General features: G+C 43.2%; 2 protein-coding genes across 2 annotated transcripts in view; one reads left to right on the top strand and one right to left on the bottom strand.

Annotated features, from left to right (window-relative positions):
* Nucleotides 1-1,622: 1,622 nt before the first annotated feature.
* ARHGAP8 (Rho GTPase activating protein 8) overlaps nucleotides 1,623-20,257 on the top strand; it is a 70,177-nt gene continuing 51,542 nt past the window's right edge. The window contains exon 1 of the mRNA XM_064654066.1: nucleotides 1,623-1,734. The gene's annotated coding sequence lies outside the window, so the exon portion shown is untranslated. The remainder of the gene's footprint in view (nucleotides 1,735-20,257) is intronic.
* Nucleotides 12,718-19,552, bottom strand: LOC135415099 (uncharacterized). The gene is made up of 3 exons (XM_064656655.1): nucleotides 19,537-19,552; nucleotides 19,067-19,173; nucleotides 12,718-15,870 (listed from the first exon to the last, which is right to left on the bottom strand). Exons 1-3 carry the CDS (start codon nucleotides 19,550-19,552, stop codon nucleotides 12,718-12,720), a joined length of 3,276 nt encoding a protein of 1,091 aa, XP_064512725.1.

Raw genomic sequence — 20,257 nt, 5'->3', positions numbered from 1 at the left:
TTCTCAGACAATGAAAATACAGTAGATCAAATCTGTCTGGACTTCAATAAAACATTTGAGAGGATGCCATGCGAGAAAATATTAATTAAGATGGAGAGATGTGGATGAATGTAAGAAATGAAAAGTGAGGACAATAGCATGTGCTGAAAGGGGAAGTCTAGATGGAAGGAGGTTACTAATGCGGTTCCATAGGGACTGATCTCAGAACTAATCTTAGTTAAAATTTTATTAGTGACCTTGGCACAAAAAACATGAGTGTGCTAATGAAATTTGCTGATGACATAAACCTAAGACCTGCTGTTACAACAGAAAAGGACTGGAATACCTTATGGAAAGAATTGGATGAGTCTGCGGACTGGAGAAAGAGAAATGAGGTGCAATTTAATAGTAGAAATACAAAGTCATGCACTTAGCAGAAATTCCTATTAATTTTAGTAAAGTGGGGTGAGGAGTCTTCTCCAGATGGACAGAAGAAAGAAAAAAATTGCAGGAGCTAATCCAAAAAGCAGAAGAGCTGCCTTCTGTCAGACAGGGTCACACCACGCAGCCAGAGGTGTCAGGGCAGTGATACCAGGGCAGCCCCCGTGTTCCATAGCCCCCCTTTCTGGCAGCAGTCACCAGCAGAAGCCAGGGAAGGTGGCTCTGGCAGGATTTTCCCGGAGCAATGGAAGCATCCGGCAGTCTGTGACTCAGTGAGGCAGTGGCCTCGTGGGCCTCGTGCCTCTAATTGTGTTTTGAGGGTTTTTTTCCCCTTCATTGATTTATCTCAGCTTACTTCCCATTCTTTTACTGGCAATGACAATTTCTGAGTGTGAGTGTCAGTTTGAGGGAGTATAAAGGAAATGTCATGATACTGTGGTACAGAAGATGAACCTGGAGTCCTTTAGGACAATTACAGAATCCCAGAATATGCTGAGTTGGAAGGAATCCATGAGAATTGTAGAGTCCTGCACAGGGCCATCCCCAAGGGTCACCCCCTGTGCCCCAGAGGATCATCCAAACCCTCCTGGAGCTCTGGCAGCCTTGGGGCTGTGCCCACTGCCCTGGGGAGCCTGGGCAGTGCCAACCACCCTCTGGGGGAAGAACCTTTCCCTGAGATCCAACCTGACCCTGCCCTGACACAGCTCCAGCCATTCCCTGGGTGCTGTCCCTGGTCCCCCCAGAGCAGAGCTCAGTCCCTGCCCCTCCCCTGCCCCTCGGGAGGATGTTGAAGACCACAATGAGGTCTCTCTGCAGTCTCCTCTTCTCCGGGCTGAACAGGTGATGCCACTTTGGACCTCTCCGAACTGCCTGGGCACACGAGTAGACCCAGAGGGGCTACTGGTGTCACACACCTGTAAAAAAAACTTAGTACGGCTGGGAAACCACAGTGGGCAGACACTGCCCGCTCGCTTCCAGGGCTGATGGCGAGTGACACCGCGCGGGTCCCCGCGGGGCTCTTGGGACACCGGCTCCGTCCGGAAGGTGGAGATGCCGCCAACTCGACAACTAATTTATCCAAATGACAACTTTCCCCCCACGCCCCAGGCAGCAGCGGGGCAGCGAGGAGGGGTCGGTGCCCGGGTCTGTCCCCCCGCGGGCGGGCGGGGCCCGTGCCCGGCCAGCGCCGCCCCGGCCCCGCAGCCCGGCCGGTCCCGCCGCCCCCGCCCCGCGCAGGAAAACGAAAGGCCGGGCTTGGCTCCGGCACCTGCCCCTGCGGCTCCGCCGGCCGCTCCTCCGGCCGAAAGGGAAAAGGTAAAAGCCACCGGGAGAGGGGCGGGAGGGGCGCGGGCGCGGCGGGACCCGCGGGCTCCTCCGGGGAGCGCGAGTGTGGATACAGGGATCCGCACAGGGATACAGGGATCCGCACAGGGACACAGGGATCTGCACAGGGACACAGGGATCCGCACAGGGACACAGGGGTCCGCACAGGGACACAGGGATCCGCACAGGGACACAGGGATCTACACAGGGACACAGGGATCCATACAGGGATAGAGGGATCTGCACAGGGACACAGGGATCCGCACAGGGATAGAGGGATCTGCACAGGGACACAGGGATCCGCACAGGGACACAGGGATCCGCACAGGGACACAGGGATCCGCACAGGGATACAGGGATCTGCACAGGGATACAGGGATCCACACAGGGATCCACACAGGGATACAGGGATCCACACAGGGTTCCACACAGGGACACAGGGATCCACACAGGGATCCACACAGGGACACAGGGATCTGCACAGGGACACAGGGATCCACACAGGGATACAGGGATCCACACAGGGATCCACACAGGGACACAGAGATCCACACAGGGATACAGGGATCCACATAGGTACAGAGGGATCCGCACAGGGATCCGTCAGACTGAGCCCTGCGTGCTTCTCCTGAGAGCAACCTGCTGGGCTGCCCTTTTGCTCTAACCCTAATCGCTTTTTTTTTTCGGATGAAAGGTGCCCTGTGTAAAGGGGAACCAACCGGCTGGCTGGTCTGGGATCCCCCCGCATTTTGCCCCTTCGGGCACCAGCCGTACCGAGCTCGCAGGGTTTCGGTGGGTCCTTTCTGCAGGACACCTTCATTGTTACCTTTTCCCACAATAATATGATTCGTTTCTCGCAATAATATGATTCAAAGGTCGTAACGAGACAGGTTTATACTGCAACAGGTTTTATGCCGGGCTATTACTTTTTACACCGCTGCTCACAGCCTCTGTCTGGGAAGGGAGTCGGGGTTATCTGCACAAGGATATGACTCAGCTGAATAGGATTCTCTGCGCTGAGAACACGTGAAATAGTTTCCCGGGTTTGACGGCGGGTAAGTGGAGTTGCAGTCTTGTGGATATCCCCGCCGACTTTGTGGGAGAACTTCATGGGAAACTTCTGCACGTGACTTGTCTTGCAGAAGTGGAGCTTGTAACAATGTGAAACCTCAGGAGAAACAGAAAAAGGGGTGACAATTACCATTGTCTGGATATGATACGAGTTGTCAGGAAATGATACAAATTGTGAATGTTGAGATTCAACTCTATGAGCCATAAAATAGCTCTTGAGGAACATCTCTAGCAATGTATTCATGTGCTGTGCTCTCAGGGTTTTATTTCCTCCTCTTTGTTACCAGTCCCTTGAAAACGAATTCCTCTTCACCCTCATTATAATAGATATTTAGTTAGTTTATTTAGATAGATATGTAGTTAGTTCAGCACTCTTTCTACATCTGTTGCATCATATATTTGGCATGTAGTTAAAATCCATATCGCTGTGTGTGTGCATAAGGGGCTGTATTTATGTTATATATGGAACCTGTCCAGGTGTCTGAGCGATGACCTTGTTGCTTTGTCGCAAGTTTTCCAGGCAGAAGGTGACACAAGGTTTAGTTAAGGCCGATTTAACTCCTGGGGGGAGGCCGAGGGAGGCTGTGAGTACCCGCTGGAACCGGTTCCTCCTGTTTGCTGCCATTAGCATTCCTGCAATTCCTCCCATCCAGCCCCCCTTCCCAAGACACCCTGGTAGGCGGCCACCAACGAGCTGACGCCCTTCAGGGCAGACAAAGGAGGCTGAGCCTCTCTTCCCGCACTTGCCCGGCAGGGAAGCAGCCCATTCCCGGTCAGGTGCCTTTTCCCTTCCCGCGGGGGTGGCTGAGGGCACGGCCGGCAGTTCCCGAGGGTGTTGGATCGACGGCTTTGCTGGGCATTTGCCGTTCTTATTTTGCTTTTCGACACCGAGGGGCTGTTGGCCTGTTAGAGCTCAACTTCTCCTGTGGGCTTCTGTAAGCCCAGCCTAGGTGGACACAGGAGTGAAGCTCTCACGGAACAGGAGTCAGGGCCACCCAAGGGAGGAGCCTTATTTCGGGCACCGAAGCCTCTCCCGAGGAGGTGTGACCTGCTCCGGGGAGGTGTTTTGACATCCAAGTGTGATTTTTGCCACTGAGGTGCTACAGACATTCATGCGCTGCCTGAAAGGGCACTTCATCTTGGCCTCAGATCGTGCTGTTTGCCGAGAGTTCTCTGAACGGAACTGAGTCAGTCAGTGATGTTTCTGCAACCAAAGAAATATTTTTTTAAAGTTGCTTTTACACAAATCACTTATTTCAGTGCCTTCAGACAAAAATATGCACGAATGCCAGGTGGAACTTCAATAAAGTGCAACAAAACTGAGTTCCCTGCGTGACTTTATTCATTGTTAGAGCAGGAATTCAAAAAGTAAATAAACATGGGGAGACATAAACTGTATTTTTGAAGTTCTGCTGGACTGAATAAATGTTTAATAGTAGCTCTGCCAGGGGAAGTGTGTTAACAGTATTTTTTGTACTCCCCTATGAACTCTAAAGCTTTTTCTTTTTTCTTTTAAAGAATATTCATAGAGCCATGAAGTCATTGTGTGACTTGGCTGAGTGAGTATTCCACATGCTTATGTGGATATTGGCTTTTATTGGTTTTAAATTGAACAGGGTTTTTTTTTCAGATAAATTGCTCAGAGTCAGTGCAGTCCTTGGTGTAAAGGGTTTGTGCATAGTACGGCTGTGTTTGTGCTGTGCTGACTGCACTGATTTAATTTGGAAATTCAGATACAACGGAAATTGTTTAGGAGGCATTGTGTTATTAAAACTATAACTCTCGTTTCATTTCAAATTGATTTTTAATTAAAATTGCAAATGCTTGTGGTAGATGTTTGTTTGTTTTTTGTTTGTTGCTGTCGTTGTTTTAATGAAACTTAGCATTATAACTGCAGGTTAAGGACTGTCACCTTGCAGATAATACATCCAGGAGTGAAGAGACCAGGTTAGGATTTATATAAGATTTTTTTTTTTTTTTAAAAAAGGCTGTAAAATTTTTTCACGAAAAAACAGTCTATGTGGACAGTATAAAAATTTTAATGACAAAATAAATACAGAAAAAAATGTAGACACTTGGAAAATGTAAAATCTTGCCGGTTTTAATGGACACTCCCACGAAACTCCCCCAAAGAAACAGGAAACGAAACCTGTAGTATATGTGGGTAAAAGCACTGATGGTGGGAAAGTTTGAATCAGCAATGTTTAGGAATGAAAAGGACTAAAGGTGCAGAGTAGCTGAAAAATAATGCCAGAAGGCCTTTATTTTAGCAACACTGCTGGATATTACTGTAATAAGGCCCAAGTTCAGTTGTATGTATACACTGTTCAAGCCTGACAACTCAGTTGGTGCCTTTTCAAGGAGACAATTATCCAAAAAGCTTTCTTTGCATCAGATGGGAGCCTGGCAGTTGGTATTACCAGTATACTACAGAGCAGCTTAGCTGAACCATCAAATTTTCCCTGACCCTGACTAAAACAAGCTCTTTTGTTATAAAATATTTAAAAAGGAGAATGAAATCTAATAATTGACTTATAATATCTGGTTTAAGAAACAAGAACATTGGAGGGAAGAAAAACTAAAGAAGAAATTATTATTACTAAAGAAGAAATTATTATTTCTAAAGAAGAAATGATTATTTCTTCTCTGCTTCTGCTGGAAGTCTTGCTTTGTTCATACTTGCTGAATCTTTCATTCTTTGCTCCTGAATTCACTTGATTTGATATTGATGCAATCCATATTCCTCGAGAGTTTTTCTCCTCTTCCAGCTCACTCTGTTTTTTGGAGATTTAATCTTTGATCTGTGGTGACAATATTTTTCATGACACGTTCAGACAGATGGGGAATAAGTAGCATGAGCTGACAAACATGTAAGAAATAACAATCTTCTAATCATGCAAATACAGGATGTGATGGGCCAAAACCTGCCTTTGTAAGGAATTTTGAGTCCTGTGAGCACTGCAGGGGCCTTGAGAACCAAGAACAACCTGTCCAATGCCAGGCACTCAGCCCGGAATTCCAGCTGTTATTTGGGTTTTCCTGTAGGCTGGTGGCTCTACTCGGTTTTCCTTTATTCCCAAGCCCATCCCTTGTGTCAGTCTGGTCTCTGCACTTCAGGGTATTTAAAGAGCAAAGCACTTCTCTCTGTATATACATAAATGGTTTTGGGGAAAAGCAAATATATAGAGGTATTTCCTTAAGCTGTTTTTTTTCATGCTTTCAAACCAGTCCAAATGTAAGGATAATATTTCTGTCTTCACCATTCAGGGGTCACGGCAGGTCTGCCAGCCAAGGGGAGCAAGGCAGGATCAGCTCTCCTGAGGGGAGCTGCTCTCTTCATGGTACTTGTGTTTGCCCCGTGGCAAATTTACAGGTACTGTTCAGATCCTCTAAGGGGGATGTTTTCTTTAACGACTTGCAAAGCAGTTAATTGGTAATTGTTGGCTGAAGTGAAAATGGATTCCAGATCATCCATATGAGGTTTGAGAGCATCCCTCCTCCTGTTCCTCTGGTGCAAACCTCGGTGCTGTGGCACATCCACTGTGTCACTTGACTAGAGGGAAGGACAGTCAACTCATGAGAAGTGAGCTGTTCTCCTTCAGAGCATGGTCTCCTGTGCAAAAGCAGGAATTGCATGGAAAGACAAAATACTGTCCTGAGCCTGTGATTAAAAACATGTCTTTGCACACACGCACAGGCACCTAAAATTCCCACTGCTGAGGCAAACTCATCTCTGGAATTCCTGAAGATTTGCATGCTAGGCTTAGGAAGGGCATTGATACTCCTGTAACAAATTCAGTGCCTTTGGATGCATAAACAAACTTCCAATTTTTAAAACACGTTGTAATTCTATTGTGGGATGTCACAGTGACCCCTGTGTAGGACATCATCAAGGCTGAATCTCAAGGTGAGCTGGATGAGCCCCTGTGCCTTGACACGCTGGAATAACAGATAGGAATTGTAGGTTGCTACTTCTGAGGCCAAGCAGGGGAAGAGGATGTAGCAGCTGACGTGCTGATAGAAAAAGAAATGGTGAGACAGAACAATCTCGGGTTTCATTTCAAGCTACATTAGTGGACACAGATTTTCTGCTTATTATCCCCTGTTGGGACTCATTCAGCTTCTCTCATATCTCATCTCCAGTCTCTTATCTTGTTCAGATCCCATTTCTTTCACTTAGCCTTCTCAGTAACCTTTCCTGAACTCTTATCTTCTGAGGCTGGAAAATTTCAGCCCACAAAAAAAGTTGTGAAGAACTAAAAATAGGATCTCAGACTTGGAAGCTCAGGTGATACCAACCAGGCTGTGCTACCAACCCTGCCCATAGCAGAGAAAATCCCCTGCAGTGTAACTTCATTACCCTTCAGCAATATCTGCCCTAAGGGCTTTTGCTGTGATTTGTTAGTTCTGGAGATATCTTTTATCCTTTTTTTTACATTAATACATTCTGGGAATACTTCTTTTAACTGTAAATTCTTAGCAGAGGCTGCAGCTGACTTTGTGTGCTGTGTAGTGCTTGTGTTTCACTAGTTTTTTTCTAACTTTGAAATTAAGCCTGAAGAGGAGCTCGGGGCTTTCTCTTCCACGTGGCTCACACAACCAGCAGGCTTTGGGAATTCCCACTGTCTTTGGGAATGATGCTGCAGGACCCTGGTGATAAAGCTGAACATCAGGAAGAACATCCACCAGGAATTAGTTGTCCTGTGACACACACTGACGTTTCCTGACAAAGGAACAGTGCACAGTGCAGTGAAGACAAAAAGTTACAGCATATACCAAGTTTCTGCAGGTAGACACTCTAAAACAAACAAACAAAAGATTAAACTAAACCTTAAACTCCTTACAGAGTTCTCAGGCATTTGCAGTCCCTGGCTGGGGATTTTGCTGGCCATCCCAGGCTCACACTGGGCCATGGTGAGCATGGAAAGCTTGGGCCAGGTGTGAAATAGGTGCACAGGCAAGGTTGTTTACAAGGAAATAGGTGGTTTTTTCCCCCTCTGAGTCTCCAAGGAAGAATCTCAGTAAATATCCACATCTTCTTAGTACTCTCCTGGTATATGATCTACAATACCCTCGTTTTTCCTGATGCTGCACTCTCACCTACATGTGTGTCTACTAAAATTTTGCCATAGAAATGTCTACTAGAAGCTGTAGAGCCACCTCTGGGTGAACAGGGAAGAAAATCTATTACATGTTGTTTGTTAGACCACTGAATATAAGGTCTATAAATGCACAGCAATGTGCACCCTGAGAATCCAGTGTGTTGGGTGCTCCATCCTGAAATACTTCTTGGTGTCTTTTATCACACAGCTGAGAAGAACCAGAGAAAATTCAGAACCCAAACTTAGTGAGTCTGTTCTTATTTTTAAGACATTGAATTACTATGGAAGAATGCATTGCCTGCCATACAAGGAATTGAAAAGACTAAGGTGGTTTTGCTCACAGACTTTACAAATCCATCTTTACTACTTTTGTTCAGTATTTTAATCTACCATGTGAGGCAGGAAAAAGCAAAAAATTTATTTGTTTGCTATATACCTAATCTTTTATGTGTGTACACATACTAAATATAGAAATGAATTGAAACAATGAGAGAAGTCAAGAGTTTTATAGGTTTTTAAATCTTGCTCTCTCATGTGGTGAATTTTGCTGATGAAGGTCTGTAGTGTCAGGCAAGGTTCCACTTTTGGAAGCTGTCCCAGGCTTAAAAAGCCACTTGCTGGAAGCTCCAGTTTGAGGCTGAAATTCAGGAGTTTGGCACGTTCCCTACAAAGCTGCCTTTGAACAAAGCCTGTGCAATAAGGGCTGATTTCTGTAGCTTCAGAGAATCCTGGTGCTCCTGGAATCTTGGTTATCTCTGTTTTCAACACGTGGGAGCACAGAAACCACAGGGGCTTTAGCTTTGAACCTCAGTTTGATATCACAGAATATTCTGGGTCAGAAGGAGCCCACAGGGGACATCAAGTCCAGCTCTGAAGTGAATGGCCTGTGATTCTGATCCCCACCTTTCAGAATAGCTGTGCTCTTTTGCATGGATGTAGCATTTACTGGATGAAATGGGAACTGAAAGGTCTCTTTTCTGAAAGATATTCCATTGGTTTGGGTTTCTGGGCTTTGCACCCTGTGTTTCAGGAGCTGAGAACTGGCAGCTTCAACCTCCTTGTTGCAGGTTGGCTGGGATTGTGTTCAGGGTGGGATGGGATGGGATGGGATGCTGAATGGGATGCTGAAGCTGGGTGCTGGAAGGGTGACGTGCCATGGGGGGTGGGTAATTCTTGAGGGTTTTTGGCAAAAACAGTGATGCTGTGCTTGGCAGGAAAATACCTGACAACACAGGAGTGAGATCCTCTCCCAGCTCAGCCGAGGTCAGCGGGAGTTACAAGTTCAGTGTGAGTTGTGGGGAATTCTTTGGGCAGGGAATCTCACTCTGTGTCTGCATGAATGCCATCAACCCTGGAGGCAAGTTTTCATCTGAGGCCAGAAATAACCTTGAGGCCTCAAGGCTTAGTATCATCTTCCCTGCTCTGGTATGTCCGCTCTGTCTCCTTTATTTGGTTTTTTGATCTTGCCTAATGGTAGGAAAATTCTTTTGTGACAGTGTTCAGGTAGCAGAGTAAATTGTGGCTCTGTTTGTTTGTCTCTGCATCTGGATTTATTATACATCCAGCTTTGCTTGACAGAAAGATTAAGCAGACTTGACAAACTCACAGTTGTAACCTTATCTTTGCAGTCAGAAGTGGTACAAGTCAGGATAAAAGATATGTTATTAAGACCTGCAGAGGGAAATACTGCAGGAAAAAAATGAAAAGGAAAGAAATTAAATTTTTGTGCTTGATTTGACATCTGTCTTTGCAAGCAGAGCTTGTAGTGCTGGATGTTGGTGTTGTACAAGTGCCAATGATATTGTAGATCCCTCTTTTATAAGTCTTAAGATTAATTCTGGGTGTGGTGGCCTCATTGATTGTTTACTGTGACCTGGTGACATCCCATGTATAAATGTGCAATTATTTGATGCACTTAGAAAGAAAACCTGCAATCTAGTGATTTTTAAGTAGGTAGTTGTAATTAGCTCCACATATTGCATTTTTTGTTTTATCTGACAGCCTGGTGACTTTTCTCATCCCTTATCATTTTTGTCACTTAAAAAAGGCTTCTCTCCCTTCTGCTAAAATCCCAAGAAAAGAAACTGGTTGTTTACTGGGAAACCTGTGAAGATATCCGAGTAGAATGGTACAAACTGGGAACCATTAAAAGTAACAACTGAAAGAAAGAAATTGTAAACCTGGTGATTCAAAGAAACTTCTGCCAATCTGAAAAGCACTTTTATTACGGCCGGGGAATGCAAAGGGGCAGGTGTTCTCCCCAGTGCACTCCGCCGAGCCAAGAAGTAACATAGCCTTTTATACAGTTTGAAAGTAGCAAGCTCAAAATTATCTTTACACACACTCTTTTGCAGTCCTTCTTATCTAAATAGACACTTAGTTTTTACCTTCTATTCTTACCATTACAGAGTAGTTACGTAAAGTTTTATCACTTCAAACAGTTACAGGTTAATACGCATACACTCCTTTGCAGTTTGTTTTATCTAAATAAACACTTAGTTTTACCTTCTATTCTTACCATTATAGAGTAGTTATGTAAAATTTTATCACTTCAAACAGTTACAGGTTCCCCACCCTTCTCTACGTGCTAAAAAGCTTTTGCCTATTCTCTAAGCATTTTATCTCAATTGCCCACAGTTCGGTCAGAGACTTTTAAGCAGTTTTACATTTTGCAAAGTCACACCTTCATAGCTAAATATCTAATATTTTATTTCATTCTCTATTTCAATTCCCCCCTTTTCTTTTAACTAATGCAAATTCTTTTGCATCACTTTTTGTAAAGTCCAGAGTACATGTACTTGTTGTGCTATAGTTCTTATTTTCCACCACATCCATAGATTGACGATTGTAAGGAGGAGAGCTGCCAGCATCAAAACCAAGATCGGGTGAATCAGGAAGTTAAATAGCTGAGCTGCCGTAGGTGAATGTCTATTGGTTAATCCCAAAAACATGCTCCACCAATGATGTTCTCCAGTTTTTGTCACTTCTGTAATGATGTTTTTTATCTCTGTGGTGTCGTGTTTCACTTGCCACAGCATGCGACGTGAAGTAGCATTTACTTTTTCCATCATTTGTTCAATATCCGGATGATAGAGCATTTTCTGGAGGATATTAATGTCCATGCCTATTTGTAGTTTAGGCACTTCATGATATGACATATATCTATCCGAGATCAATTGCATGGTGGTCACAGGAGCAGCGTATTTAAAGTCACATCCTATTATTTTGGTAAAATTGCAAACACAGAAGTTAGTACCATTAGTTAGTTCTTTACAATTATCAATCATTACACTTGTGCAAGGTGTCCTGATGCAGGCACATCCTTTACCTACATAATACACTTGGGACTGTGCCTGTGTATTTGGGAACATTTCAAATGTACATACACTGTCTTCTGTATCTAAACATAAATCCTCCTTCTCTATTACAGCATTTTCACACACGTATCCTAGTTGTTCCCTAGGTATACAGGCCTTCGTGTTGACAGTTTGCCACCTCCCCGTGTCCTTGTCATAGCTTGCCCAGACATTATGCCCTATAGGTCTAACTACAATGTCCCGGTGTATTGCTCCTAATGCTAAGACAGGAAATATGGTCTGTTCTTTTGCCTCACGGATGGTAAGAACATATGCCTCTATTTGTTCCTGCTCTGTGTTATATGTGAAGTTCACTAACTGCCACCATGCTTGATGTTCTTTTTCAAATTTACTTGTGGTGTCTTGTCTGGATATGATCTCTCTTATCTCTTGAGGTAAAATTCCTGAGGTTCCTTCTCTTATAATTCCTGCTGATACAGATTGTATCCATTGCTGAGTTTGGATACACTGTATTGCTACTGAGACATCTTTTTGTAATTTTTCAAAGACATTAGTCACAACCTGAAAGTCTTTAGATGTGTGTTCAGTTAACAAGATCATCAAATCTGTAGTAAGAGATTCTGTTTCAGCTATAGTCATTAATGATGATCTGAGTGGTACTTCCAGTTTTCCCAAATCAGAGGTTACAGTGCTGAGTTTATTAATTAACATTTCTTGATCTATTGAATTTAATACTCCTAATCCTGATCCAAACCACCCCATTAGATCTCTCTGGGCTCTTTCGCGATGAGATCTAGTTTTTAACCAAGCATTCCATCCCTTAAGACTTTGGAGAATGAAGGGTTGGCAATCCTCTTTTATAGAGGATATGTTTGTCTGTATTTTTACTTGGACCTTTTTCAGAGAATATGTAGGGTCTAAGAGTAACTTCTGCTCATTAGATTGTCTAATTACATAAGGTCCTACAAGGGAAAAATTGTGATCTCTTTTTGTACATACTGAGGGCGTGTCTGGTAAAGGAGCAGAAGTCTGTGATGTTGTTGTTGTGGTGTCTATTATAAATTTTCTTGATAGTGCTTTGTCTCCTTTCAGAGTAGCCCAAAGACATATTACAGAAACTGGTGTATCTATGGTAAAGTTGTGCCAACATTGATCGGACATACAGATGGACTTACCAACCAGGTTTCCTTTTATAGGTTCTCTTACAGTGATTTGTGTTTGGGATATTTGTTTCTCATTGTCAGGTATGTTAATTCCTCTACATCCTATCTGTATTTTCCCACTTACTCCCGTTAGGGTACTAAACCCATTTCTTTTTTCCCAATCAGAGCATGGTCTATTTTTGTGCATGACCACAGTGGCCAGGTTTAAATTGGAAATGTCTTGTCCGGACATACCAGTATATCCAATGTGAGCCCTAGACCATGGCCAGTCTAAGGTAATGGCCTGAGCCAGAGTTAGTATACTTATCAGAGTTCCAGCGGCTAGTGTCGAGTAAACCTGAGGGTGGTTGGTCCTATAAGTTCTGACGTCCATGTTCCTCGAGGTGCTTTCTTCACTCGTGAATAATGAATCCAGGTGGGCTGTTCTTTAATTTTGATTGCTGTGTAGGTTGTCAGAAGCACCTGGTATGGTCCTTTCCATTTCTCCTCTAATGGCTGGCCTGAAAAAGTTTTAACATATACCCATTCCCCAGGGGAAATGTTATGTAAAGGCTGGTCTATTCCTCTTGAGCGAGTACTCATTACCTGTTTGTTGATTTCTGACAATTGCTTACTTAATGAGATCAAGTATTCTCGTATATATCCTTCTCCAACTTGTATGAGATCTTCTCCTTGATAATAATTCCCATAGGGTCTTCCATATAACATTTCAAAAGGGCTCAGCCCTACTTTAGTTTTAGGTTTGACCCTTATTCGCAATAAGGCCAGAGGTAATGCTTGATACCAATGTAGGTTTACTTCTTGACAGATTTTTGCCAATTGTTGTTTTATCAAATGATTCATTTTCTCCACCTGACCACTTGCTTGTGGTCGATATGGAGTGTGTAATTGCCAATTGATTTGCAGGATGCTGCTAATTCTTTGTATTATTTTAGCTACAAAATGTGGTCCTCTGTCCGAGGAGATGATGTCAGGTACTCCAAACCTGGGGATAATTTCATTAAGTAGTACCTTGACAACTTCTCGAGCCTTATTGCTTCGAGTCGGGAAAGCCTCTGGCCAATTTGAGAAAGTATCTGTTAAAACCAACAGGTATCTGTAGCCTCCTTTCCTAGGCAACTCAGAGAAATCTATCTGCCAGTGTTGTCCTGGGAGATTACCTTTGCCAATTGTCCCTATCTCGATTTTATTGGTTGTGTGAGGATTATTTTGAAGGCAGGTTTTGCATTGTTTAGTAACCTGGATTATTGTAGTGTATAAATTTCGTCCTATAATTTGTTTTCTTAGATATTTGTGTAATGCATCTGCCCCCCAATGAGTTTTGTTATGTTCTGCCTGTACAACTTTCCACAGTACCTTTTCAGGTACCACTATTTGTCCTGTCTCTAAGTAGTACATGTTACCTTTGCGTTGAGCTTGCTGATCTTTTATTAATTTTAAGTCCTCCTTTGAATATGATACATTAGGGCTTACCTCTATAATTTTGCCATCAGGGATTAGGGAGGCAAGTTCTACCTGGCCGTTTTCTGCTGCCTTTTTCGCCTCTCGATCTGCCAATCGATTGCCTTTTTCTTGGTCTGTATTCCCTTTTTGATGTCCTCTACAATGCATAATAGCAAGCTTTTTCGGTAACTGGACAGCTTCAAGTAATTTTAAGATTTCTTCTGCGTGCTTTATCTGTTTTCCTTGTGATGTGAGTAACCCTCTTTCTTTCCACACTGCTCCATGAGCATGAACTACCCCGAAGGCATACTTTGAGTCTGTCCAAATATTAATGTCTTTTCCTTCTCCTAGTTGCAATGCTCTGGTAAGGGCTATTATTTCTGCTTTTTGTGCAGAGGTGCCAGCAGGGAGTGCTTGTGCTTCAATGACGTGATCTGTGGTTGTTATGGCATAACCAGCTTTACGGATTCCATTTTTCATATAGCTGCTTCCATCGGTGAACCACATTTCTGCCTCGGGCAGTGGTGTATCTTTCAAGTCTGGTCGGCAGGAATATGTTGCTTCAATAGTTTCAATACAATCATGATACACCGATTCCCCTGTGGTTGTAGAACTTGATAAAAATGTTGCTGGATTTACGATATTAGTGGTGACGATTTCAACATCATCTTGTTCCACTAGAGTGGCCTGGTATTTGAGAAACCTGGAGGGCGAGAGCCAGTGACCGCCTTTCTGTTCGAGTACTGTTGAAACCACGTGTGACACTAGAACAGTCATTTTCTGTCCCATTGTGAACTTTCGGGCTTCTTGTATGTTCAGTACTACTGCAGCTACGGCCCTCAGGCATCCTGGCCATCCTTTACTCACTTCATCTAACTGTTTAGAGAAGTATGCCACTGCTCGGCGATATTGTCCGACCTGCTGGGCCAGGACTCCCAGTGCAATTCCCTGTCTTTCATGCGAAAAGAGCAAAAAAGGTTTAGTTACATCTGGGAGGCCTAGTGCAGGTGCCTGCATTAGTTCCTTCTTAAGCTGATGGAAGGCTTGTGTAGCCTCTTCAGTCCATGTTAATTGTTGATTTCCATCTTGTAGAATCTGGTATAGAGGTTTGACTATTAGTCCATATTTGTAAATCCAAAGCCTACACCAGCCAGTCATTCCCAAAAATGTGCGAAGTTCTTTCGAAGTTTGTGGCAAAGGTATTTTACAGATGGCTTCTTTCCTTTCTGGCCCTAGTCGACGTTGTCCTCCTGAGATTTCATATCCTAGATAAGTAACTTCTTTCTTGACGATCTGGGCTTTGTTTTTAGATACTTTATATCCTTTCAGCCCTAGAAAGTTCAATAAGCTCACAGTCCAGTTTTCACATTCTTCCTGTGTGCTGGTTGCAATCAATATATCATCCACATAATGCAGGAGGACTCCGTTGTCTGAAGGTGCAGTCCATTCTTCAAGATCTTTGGCAAGCTGGTCTCCAAAAAGGGTTGGACTGTTTTTAAATCCTTGTGGAAGAACAGTCCATGTAAGCTGTGATCGTCTTCCTGTTTCCGGATTTTCCCATTCAAAGGCAAAAAATTTTTGACTCTCAGGGTCCAAAGGCAAGCAGAAAAAGGCATCTTTTAAATCTAAAACAGAAAACCAGATATATTCATTTTTTAGTTTAGTTAAAAGTGTATATGGGTTAGCTACCACTGGGTGGAGCTCTTCAACAATTTTATTAATAGCTCTGAGGTCCTGAACCAGCCGATAGCTTTTGCCATCTGCTTTTCGTATTGGCAAAATAGGTGTATTAAATTCTGATTTACATTCAATTAGTAAACCAAATTTAATAAAATGGTCAATTATTTCTTTAATCCCTTTTCTATCTTCTAGTTTGAGAGGATATTGTTTAATTCTTACCGGCCGTGTCCCAGGTTTTAATCTTACTGTTACAGGTTGAGCGTGTCTGGCCCTTCCTGGGGTCCCATCAGCCCAGACCCCCGGGTAGATTTGGTCATAGATTGCTGGTGGTACTTCTCCCGATATCTGTGGCTGGATTAGAGCAAGACTTAAAATTTCAATTAATTCATTTTCTTTTACTTTAAGTTGCATATCTCCATTGTTGAACCTAATTTCTGCATTTAGTTTTTCTAATAGATCCCTTCCCAAAAGTGATTTAGGTGCATGAGGCATATATAGGAATTTATGTATACCTAAAGTCTTACCTAATTTAAAACTTAGTGGTTTCATAAAAGATACTTTTTCAACTTGACCAGTGGCTCCTATCACATTCAAAGATACATCATCCATGAGGTTTAATTCCTGATTTAACACAGAAAATGTTGCTCCAGTGTCCACTAAAAATTCTAGTTTATGTTTATTTTTCCCCAGTTCCATTATAACCAAGGGATCCCTGGGGGCAAAACCCCTCGGTCCCCTTTAATCCTGGTCCAATTCTGCCATAAAAATAGGTTTTTTCTCCCTTTGAGGGCATTCCCTTTTCCAATGTCCTTCTTCTTTACAAATTGCACATTGGTTTGGTCTCAATTTCTGCTGGTTGCCATTTCCAGGGTGCCATCCAGGTCCCTTAGAGCGATGTTCTCTTTTACCCAGGGCGGCGATGGTTGCCTTTGTGATAGCTTTACCTAATTTCTGTCTTTCTACCCCTTCCCGGTTCCTGTATACCCGCCACGCCTCTTCAATTAGTTTTTCGATATTTCTCTGATCTTCGGCTTTTAACTTTTGTAGTTTGCGTCTGATGTCATCTGAAGATTGACCCAAAAACAGTGAAATTAGCTGTTGTTGGCCCTGGTCCTCTGATGGGTCTAAGGTGGTGTAAGTTCGCATTGCTTCCTTTAATCGATCTATAAATTCAGTAGGGGTTTCTCCAGTGTTTTGTTTTACTGCATAAAGAGAGCCCCAGTTTACTGCTTTGGGAACTGCATTTTCTATTCCGTAAGCCACCCAACCCCGGTATCTCTGGAGAATTTGATAATGGTCAGGGTCATTATAGTCCCAACCCGGTTTATCTCGTGGGAAATAGAAATTCAAATCATCTCCGGCTGCTAACTTGGTTTGTGCATAGGTCCTTGCTGCTTTTAAAACTAACTCCTTTTCAGTTTCTGTCAAAGCATCCAACATCAAATCGACGTCTTCCCAATCTGGATCGAGAGCTTTAACATATGCTTTAAATTTCTTTGCTACCCCAACTGGGTCGTTTCTATATTTACGAGCAATATTCTTCCAATTTTCTAAGTCTCCCATAGAGAAATTAACTTTAAGTTTTATAGGCCCCCGCGGTCCTGCAGCCTCCCTTAAAGGGGCTTGTATAGTCCGTCTGGCCTCTGTGTGTGGGGAGACAGATTTTGCTCTCATTTTACTGCGTGTCCGCCTGCTCAGGGGAGATAAGGATGATGGGGAGTGGGAAGTTTCCCTTCTTCCCCTTTCTTTGTCCCTACCCCTCCCCTGTTGTCTTGAAGATGCGGACGATTCACTGTTTGGTCCTGAGGGGGGAGCAGAAGCCCCTCCTTCGGCTATTTCATTTGCCCTTTCTCCAAAGGGACTTACATAATCCTCAATTCCACTTTCCAATTCCCTGCTGGTATATTTCAAACATCTCTGTCCTATTGAACAGGCTGAACAACACCTTTTGAGTTCTCCTATACCTTGTTTTAAATTCTCTTTTTCTAGTGTTAAAACAAACGGGTCTCGTGGGGCTAAATTAATGCCACACTCTCTCTGCCATTCTGGGTGTTCCCTCAAGCAAAAGAACATGTCAGCATAAAGGACCTCATTCCACCTTCCATGCCTCCGCAAAAACAACATTAATTGCAGTAAAGTATTATAGTCTAATGTTCCGTGCTTTGGCCACTTTGCTCCTTCCTCTAGTTTATAGAGGGGCCACCATTCTGAACAATATTTGATTAAAGTTTTCTTGTTAGTATTCCCACCCTGAGATTCCCCAATTTCTTTCCAGTGTGTTAAGACACATCCTAATGGGCTTTTATCAATCTCTTGTTTCCCTTGCTGGTTCCCCATTTTTAGCTTTTGCTTTGGCCTGCTTCTAGTCTTGCCCTTTGCACAATAACAAAGGCGCAAACTTGTGGTTATTTACAAACTTTAGTTATACTCTTTCAACACACCATACACACACAGCACCAGCCCCGAGGCAGGAAAGTTCTGAGTCAGCCCTGTTAGCTCACCCAAGTATCCCTTGTCCGGCAGCAATCCTCAGTCTGGCATCAAGAAACCCCTTTCTAGGCGCCTGTAAAACAGCCACGCTCCACTCCCACTGACACAAGGCAACAATCTCACAATTCAATCATCAATGAGAAAAGAACCACCTTTTATTCCTCCTTGGCCTCACTCCTCCTGTAGACCTTGTCACTCTCTCCTAGATACCGCACAAAAACCATATCTAAACCCAATCATTCCAACACCAAGATCTCCCAATGCCACTCTTGCCCCCAATATGCTAAAATTGCCAACATTCAACACAAATCACAAGTATGAGGTGAACAACTCCACAAATTGAGCAAAGATATGGGTTTGCACCCTCAGAGGTTGTCAGCCCTGGAGTTTTGTGGCCAGCAAAACTTCCTGGCTTACTTCCTGCAAACAGTGAGTGTTAGGGTTCTACTTAAAACCATAAAACCACAAAACCACAAAACCACTATCTCCTGTAAACACATGAAGGTAGTCTTTTTTTTTTTGCCGTGATTAGGAGATAACCAGTAACATATATGAAAAACAAATATATTTTGCTTACTTAACATACAACAGTAATTTCATGACAAGAGACAATACTCACAGACAAAAGCAAACAACACATTTTAGCAAACACATGGAACACAGACAGAGGGTTTAAAACAAACCCAGATATAATATATTACCAAACTTATAATAATCGCAATTCCAAAACCAAGTCCCAAATCTAGCCACAATGGTAAATCAAAAAACATCTTGTCACGATCAAAACCTATGCCACCCTTTAATGGGACTGTAACCCATATTCAGAAGGATGCAGCCCTCTGCCCAAAATTTCCTCTTTTGGTATAGCTTTGGTGAGACTCTAACTCACAATCAAAGCCATATGCATCCTCCCGGTAGGACTCGAACCTACTATTAAAAGGGTGTTGCTCTCGTTGGCTGCTAGCAAGCCCAGAGCCCTAAAAAACCAGCGTACGACTTACGGTTTCCTTCCAAAACCCTAGGGTAAAAATAAAAGAGTGCTTTAAAATTTGTATACCTGTGCACAGGGTCTTCCTCTACTCCCGTGGTGATCCAGCGGAGCCCGGGGAGCCTCACCGGAGTAACGTCCCGGAGCGCGCAGAGGGTCCCCGGTTCCGGAGGGTCCTCACCGGCGAGCAGAAATCGGTCCCATCTGGGGTGCCATATTGATTCAAAGAAACTTCTGCCAATCTGAAAAGCACTTTTATTACGGCCGGGGAATGCAAAGGGGCAGGTGTTCTCCCCAGTGCACTCCGCCGAGCCAAGAAGTAACATAGCCTTTTATACAGTTTGAAAGTAGCAAGCTCAAAATTATCTTTACACACACTCTTTTGCAGTCCTTCTTATCTAAATAGACACTTAGTTTTTACCTTCTATTCTTACCATTACAGAGTAGTTACGTAAAGTTTTATCACTTCAAACAGTTACAGGTTAATACGCATACACTCCTTTGCAGTTTGTTTTATCTAAATAAACACTTAGTTTTACCTTCTATTCTTACCATTATAGAGTAGTTATGTAAAATTTTATCACTTCAAACAGTTACAGGTTCCCCACCCTTCTCTACGTGCTAAAAAGCTTTTGCCTATTCTCTAAGCATTTTATCTCAATTGCCCACAGTTCGGTCAGAGACTTTTAAGCAGTTTTACATTTTGCAAAGTCACACCTTCATAGCTAAATATCTAATATTTTATTTCATTCTCTATTTCACTGGGAAAACCTTACCCTTAATTTCTTGTAGTTACCTTTGCTCTTAACTGTGCCCACAGTAGCTACAGCTTTGGGATGGAAATGTCATTTTAATCATTAGATGCCTTTGAGTGGTTAAAATAGCTTCGTGTTCCAGCTGTAAACCTGGTAGGGTCCAGTTATTATAAATGACATTATTATAAATTCACCTTTCAGGGGCTTTTTTGTGTCCTTTCTCTCTCTCTCTTTCTTTCTTTCCCAGCACAGAGGAAGTGGCTCTGGAGCCAAATGATATTTATTTGCCCTTGGGATAAATTACTGGCCATTTTAAAATGAAATGCCCTAATAGGGCTGTGTATCCCTTTTAAACTGAGGCATGGCAGGTGGCTTTCAGGGAGGTGTTCTTAATATGTAAGTAAAAGTGAAGAAAAGGCTAAAATCCATGTTTTGAAAGAGGCAGAACACACTGTCAAGTGCGTTGTTGCACTGACAGAGTTCTCAAAGTTTGTGCTGAAGTGTG

The sequence above is a fragment of the Pseudopipra pipra genome, chromosome 5, assembly GCF_036250125.1.
Source record: "Pseudopipra pipra isolate bDixPip1 chromosome 5, bDixPip1.hap1, whole genome shotgun sequence".
NCBI classification, from domain to species: domain Eukaryota; kingdom Metazoa; phylum Chordata; class Aves; order Passeriformes; family Pipridae; genus Pseudopipra; species Pseudopipra pipra.
Note: the sequence above shows the minus strand (reverse complement) of the source record. Positions and strands in the feature narration are given on the sequence as shown.

Coding starts and splice junctions, on each gene's coding strand:
- LOC135415099 (XM_064656655.1), bottom strand. Junction 15,871..19,066: donor GAGGAAGACCCTGTGCACAG/GTATACAAATTT, acceptor GCTCTAATCCAG/CCACAGATATCGGGAGAAGT.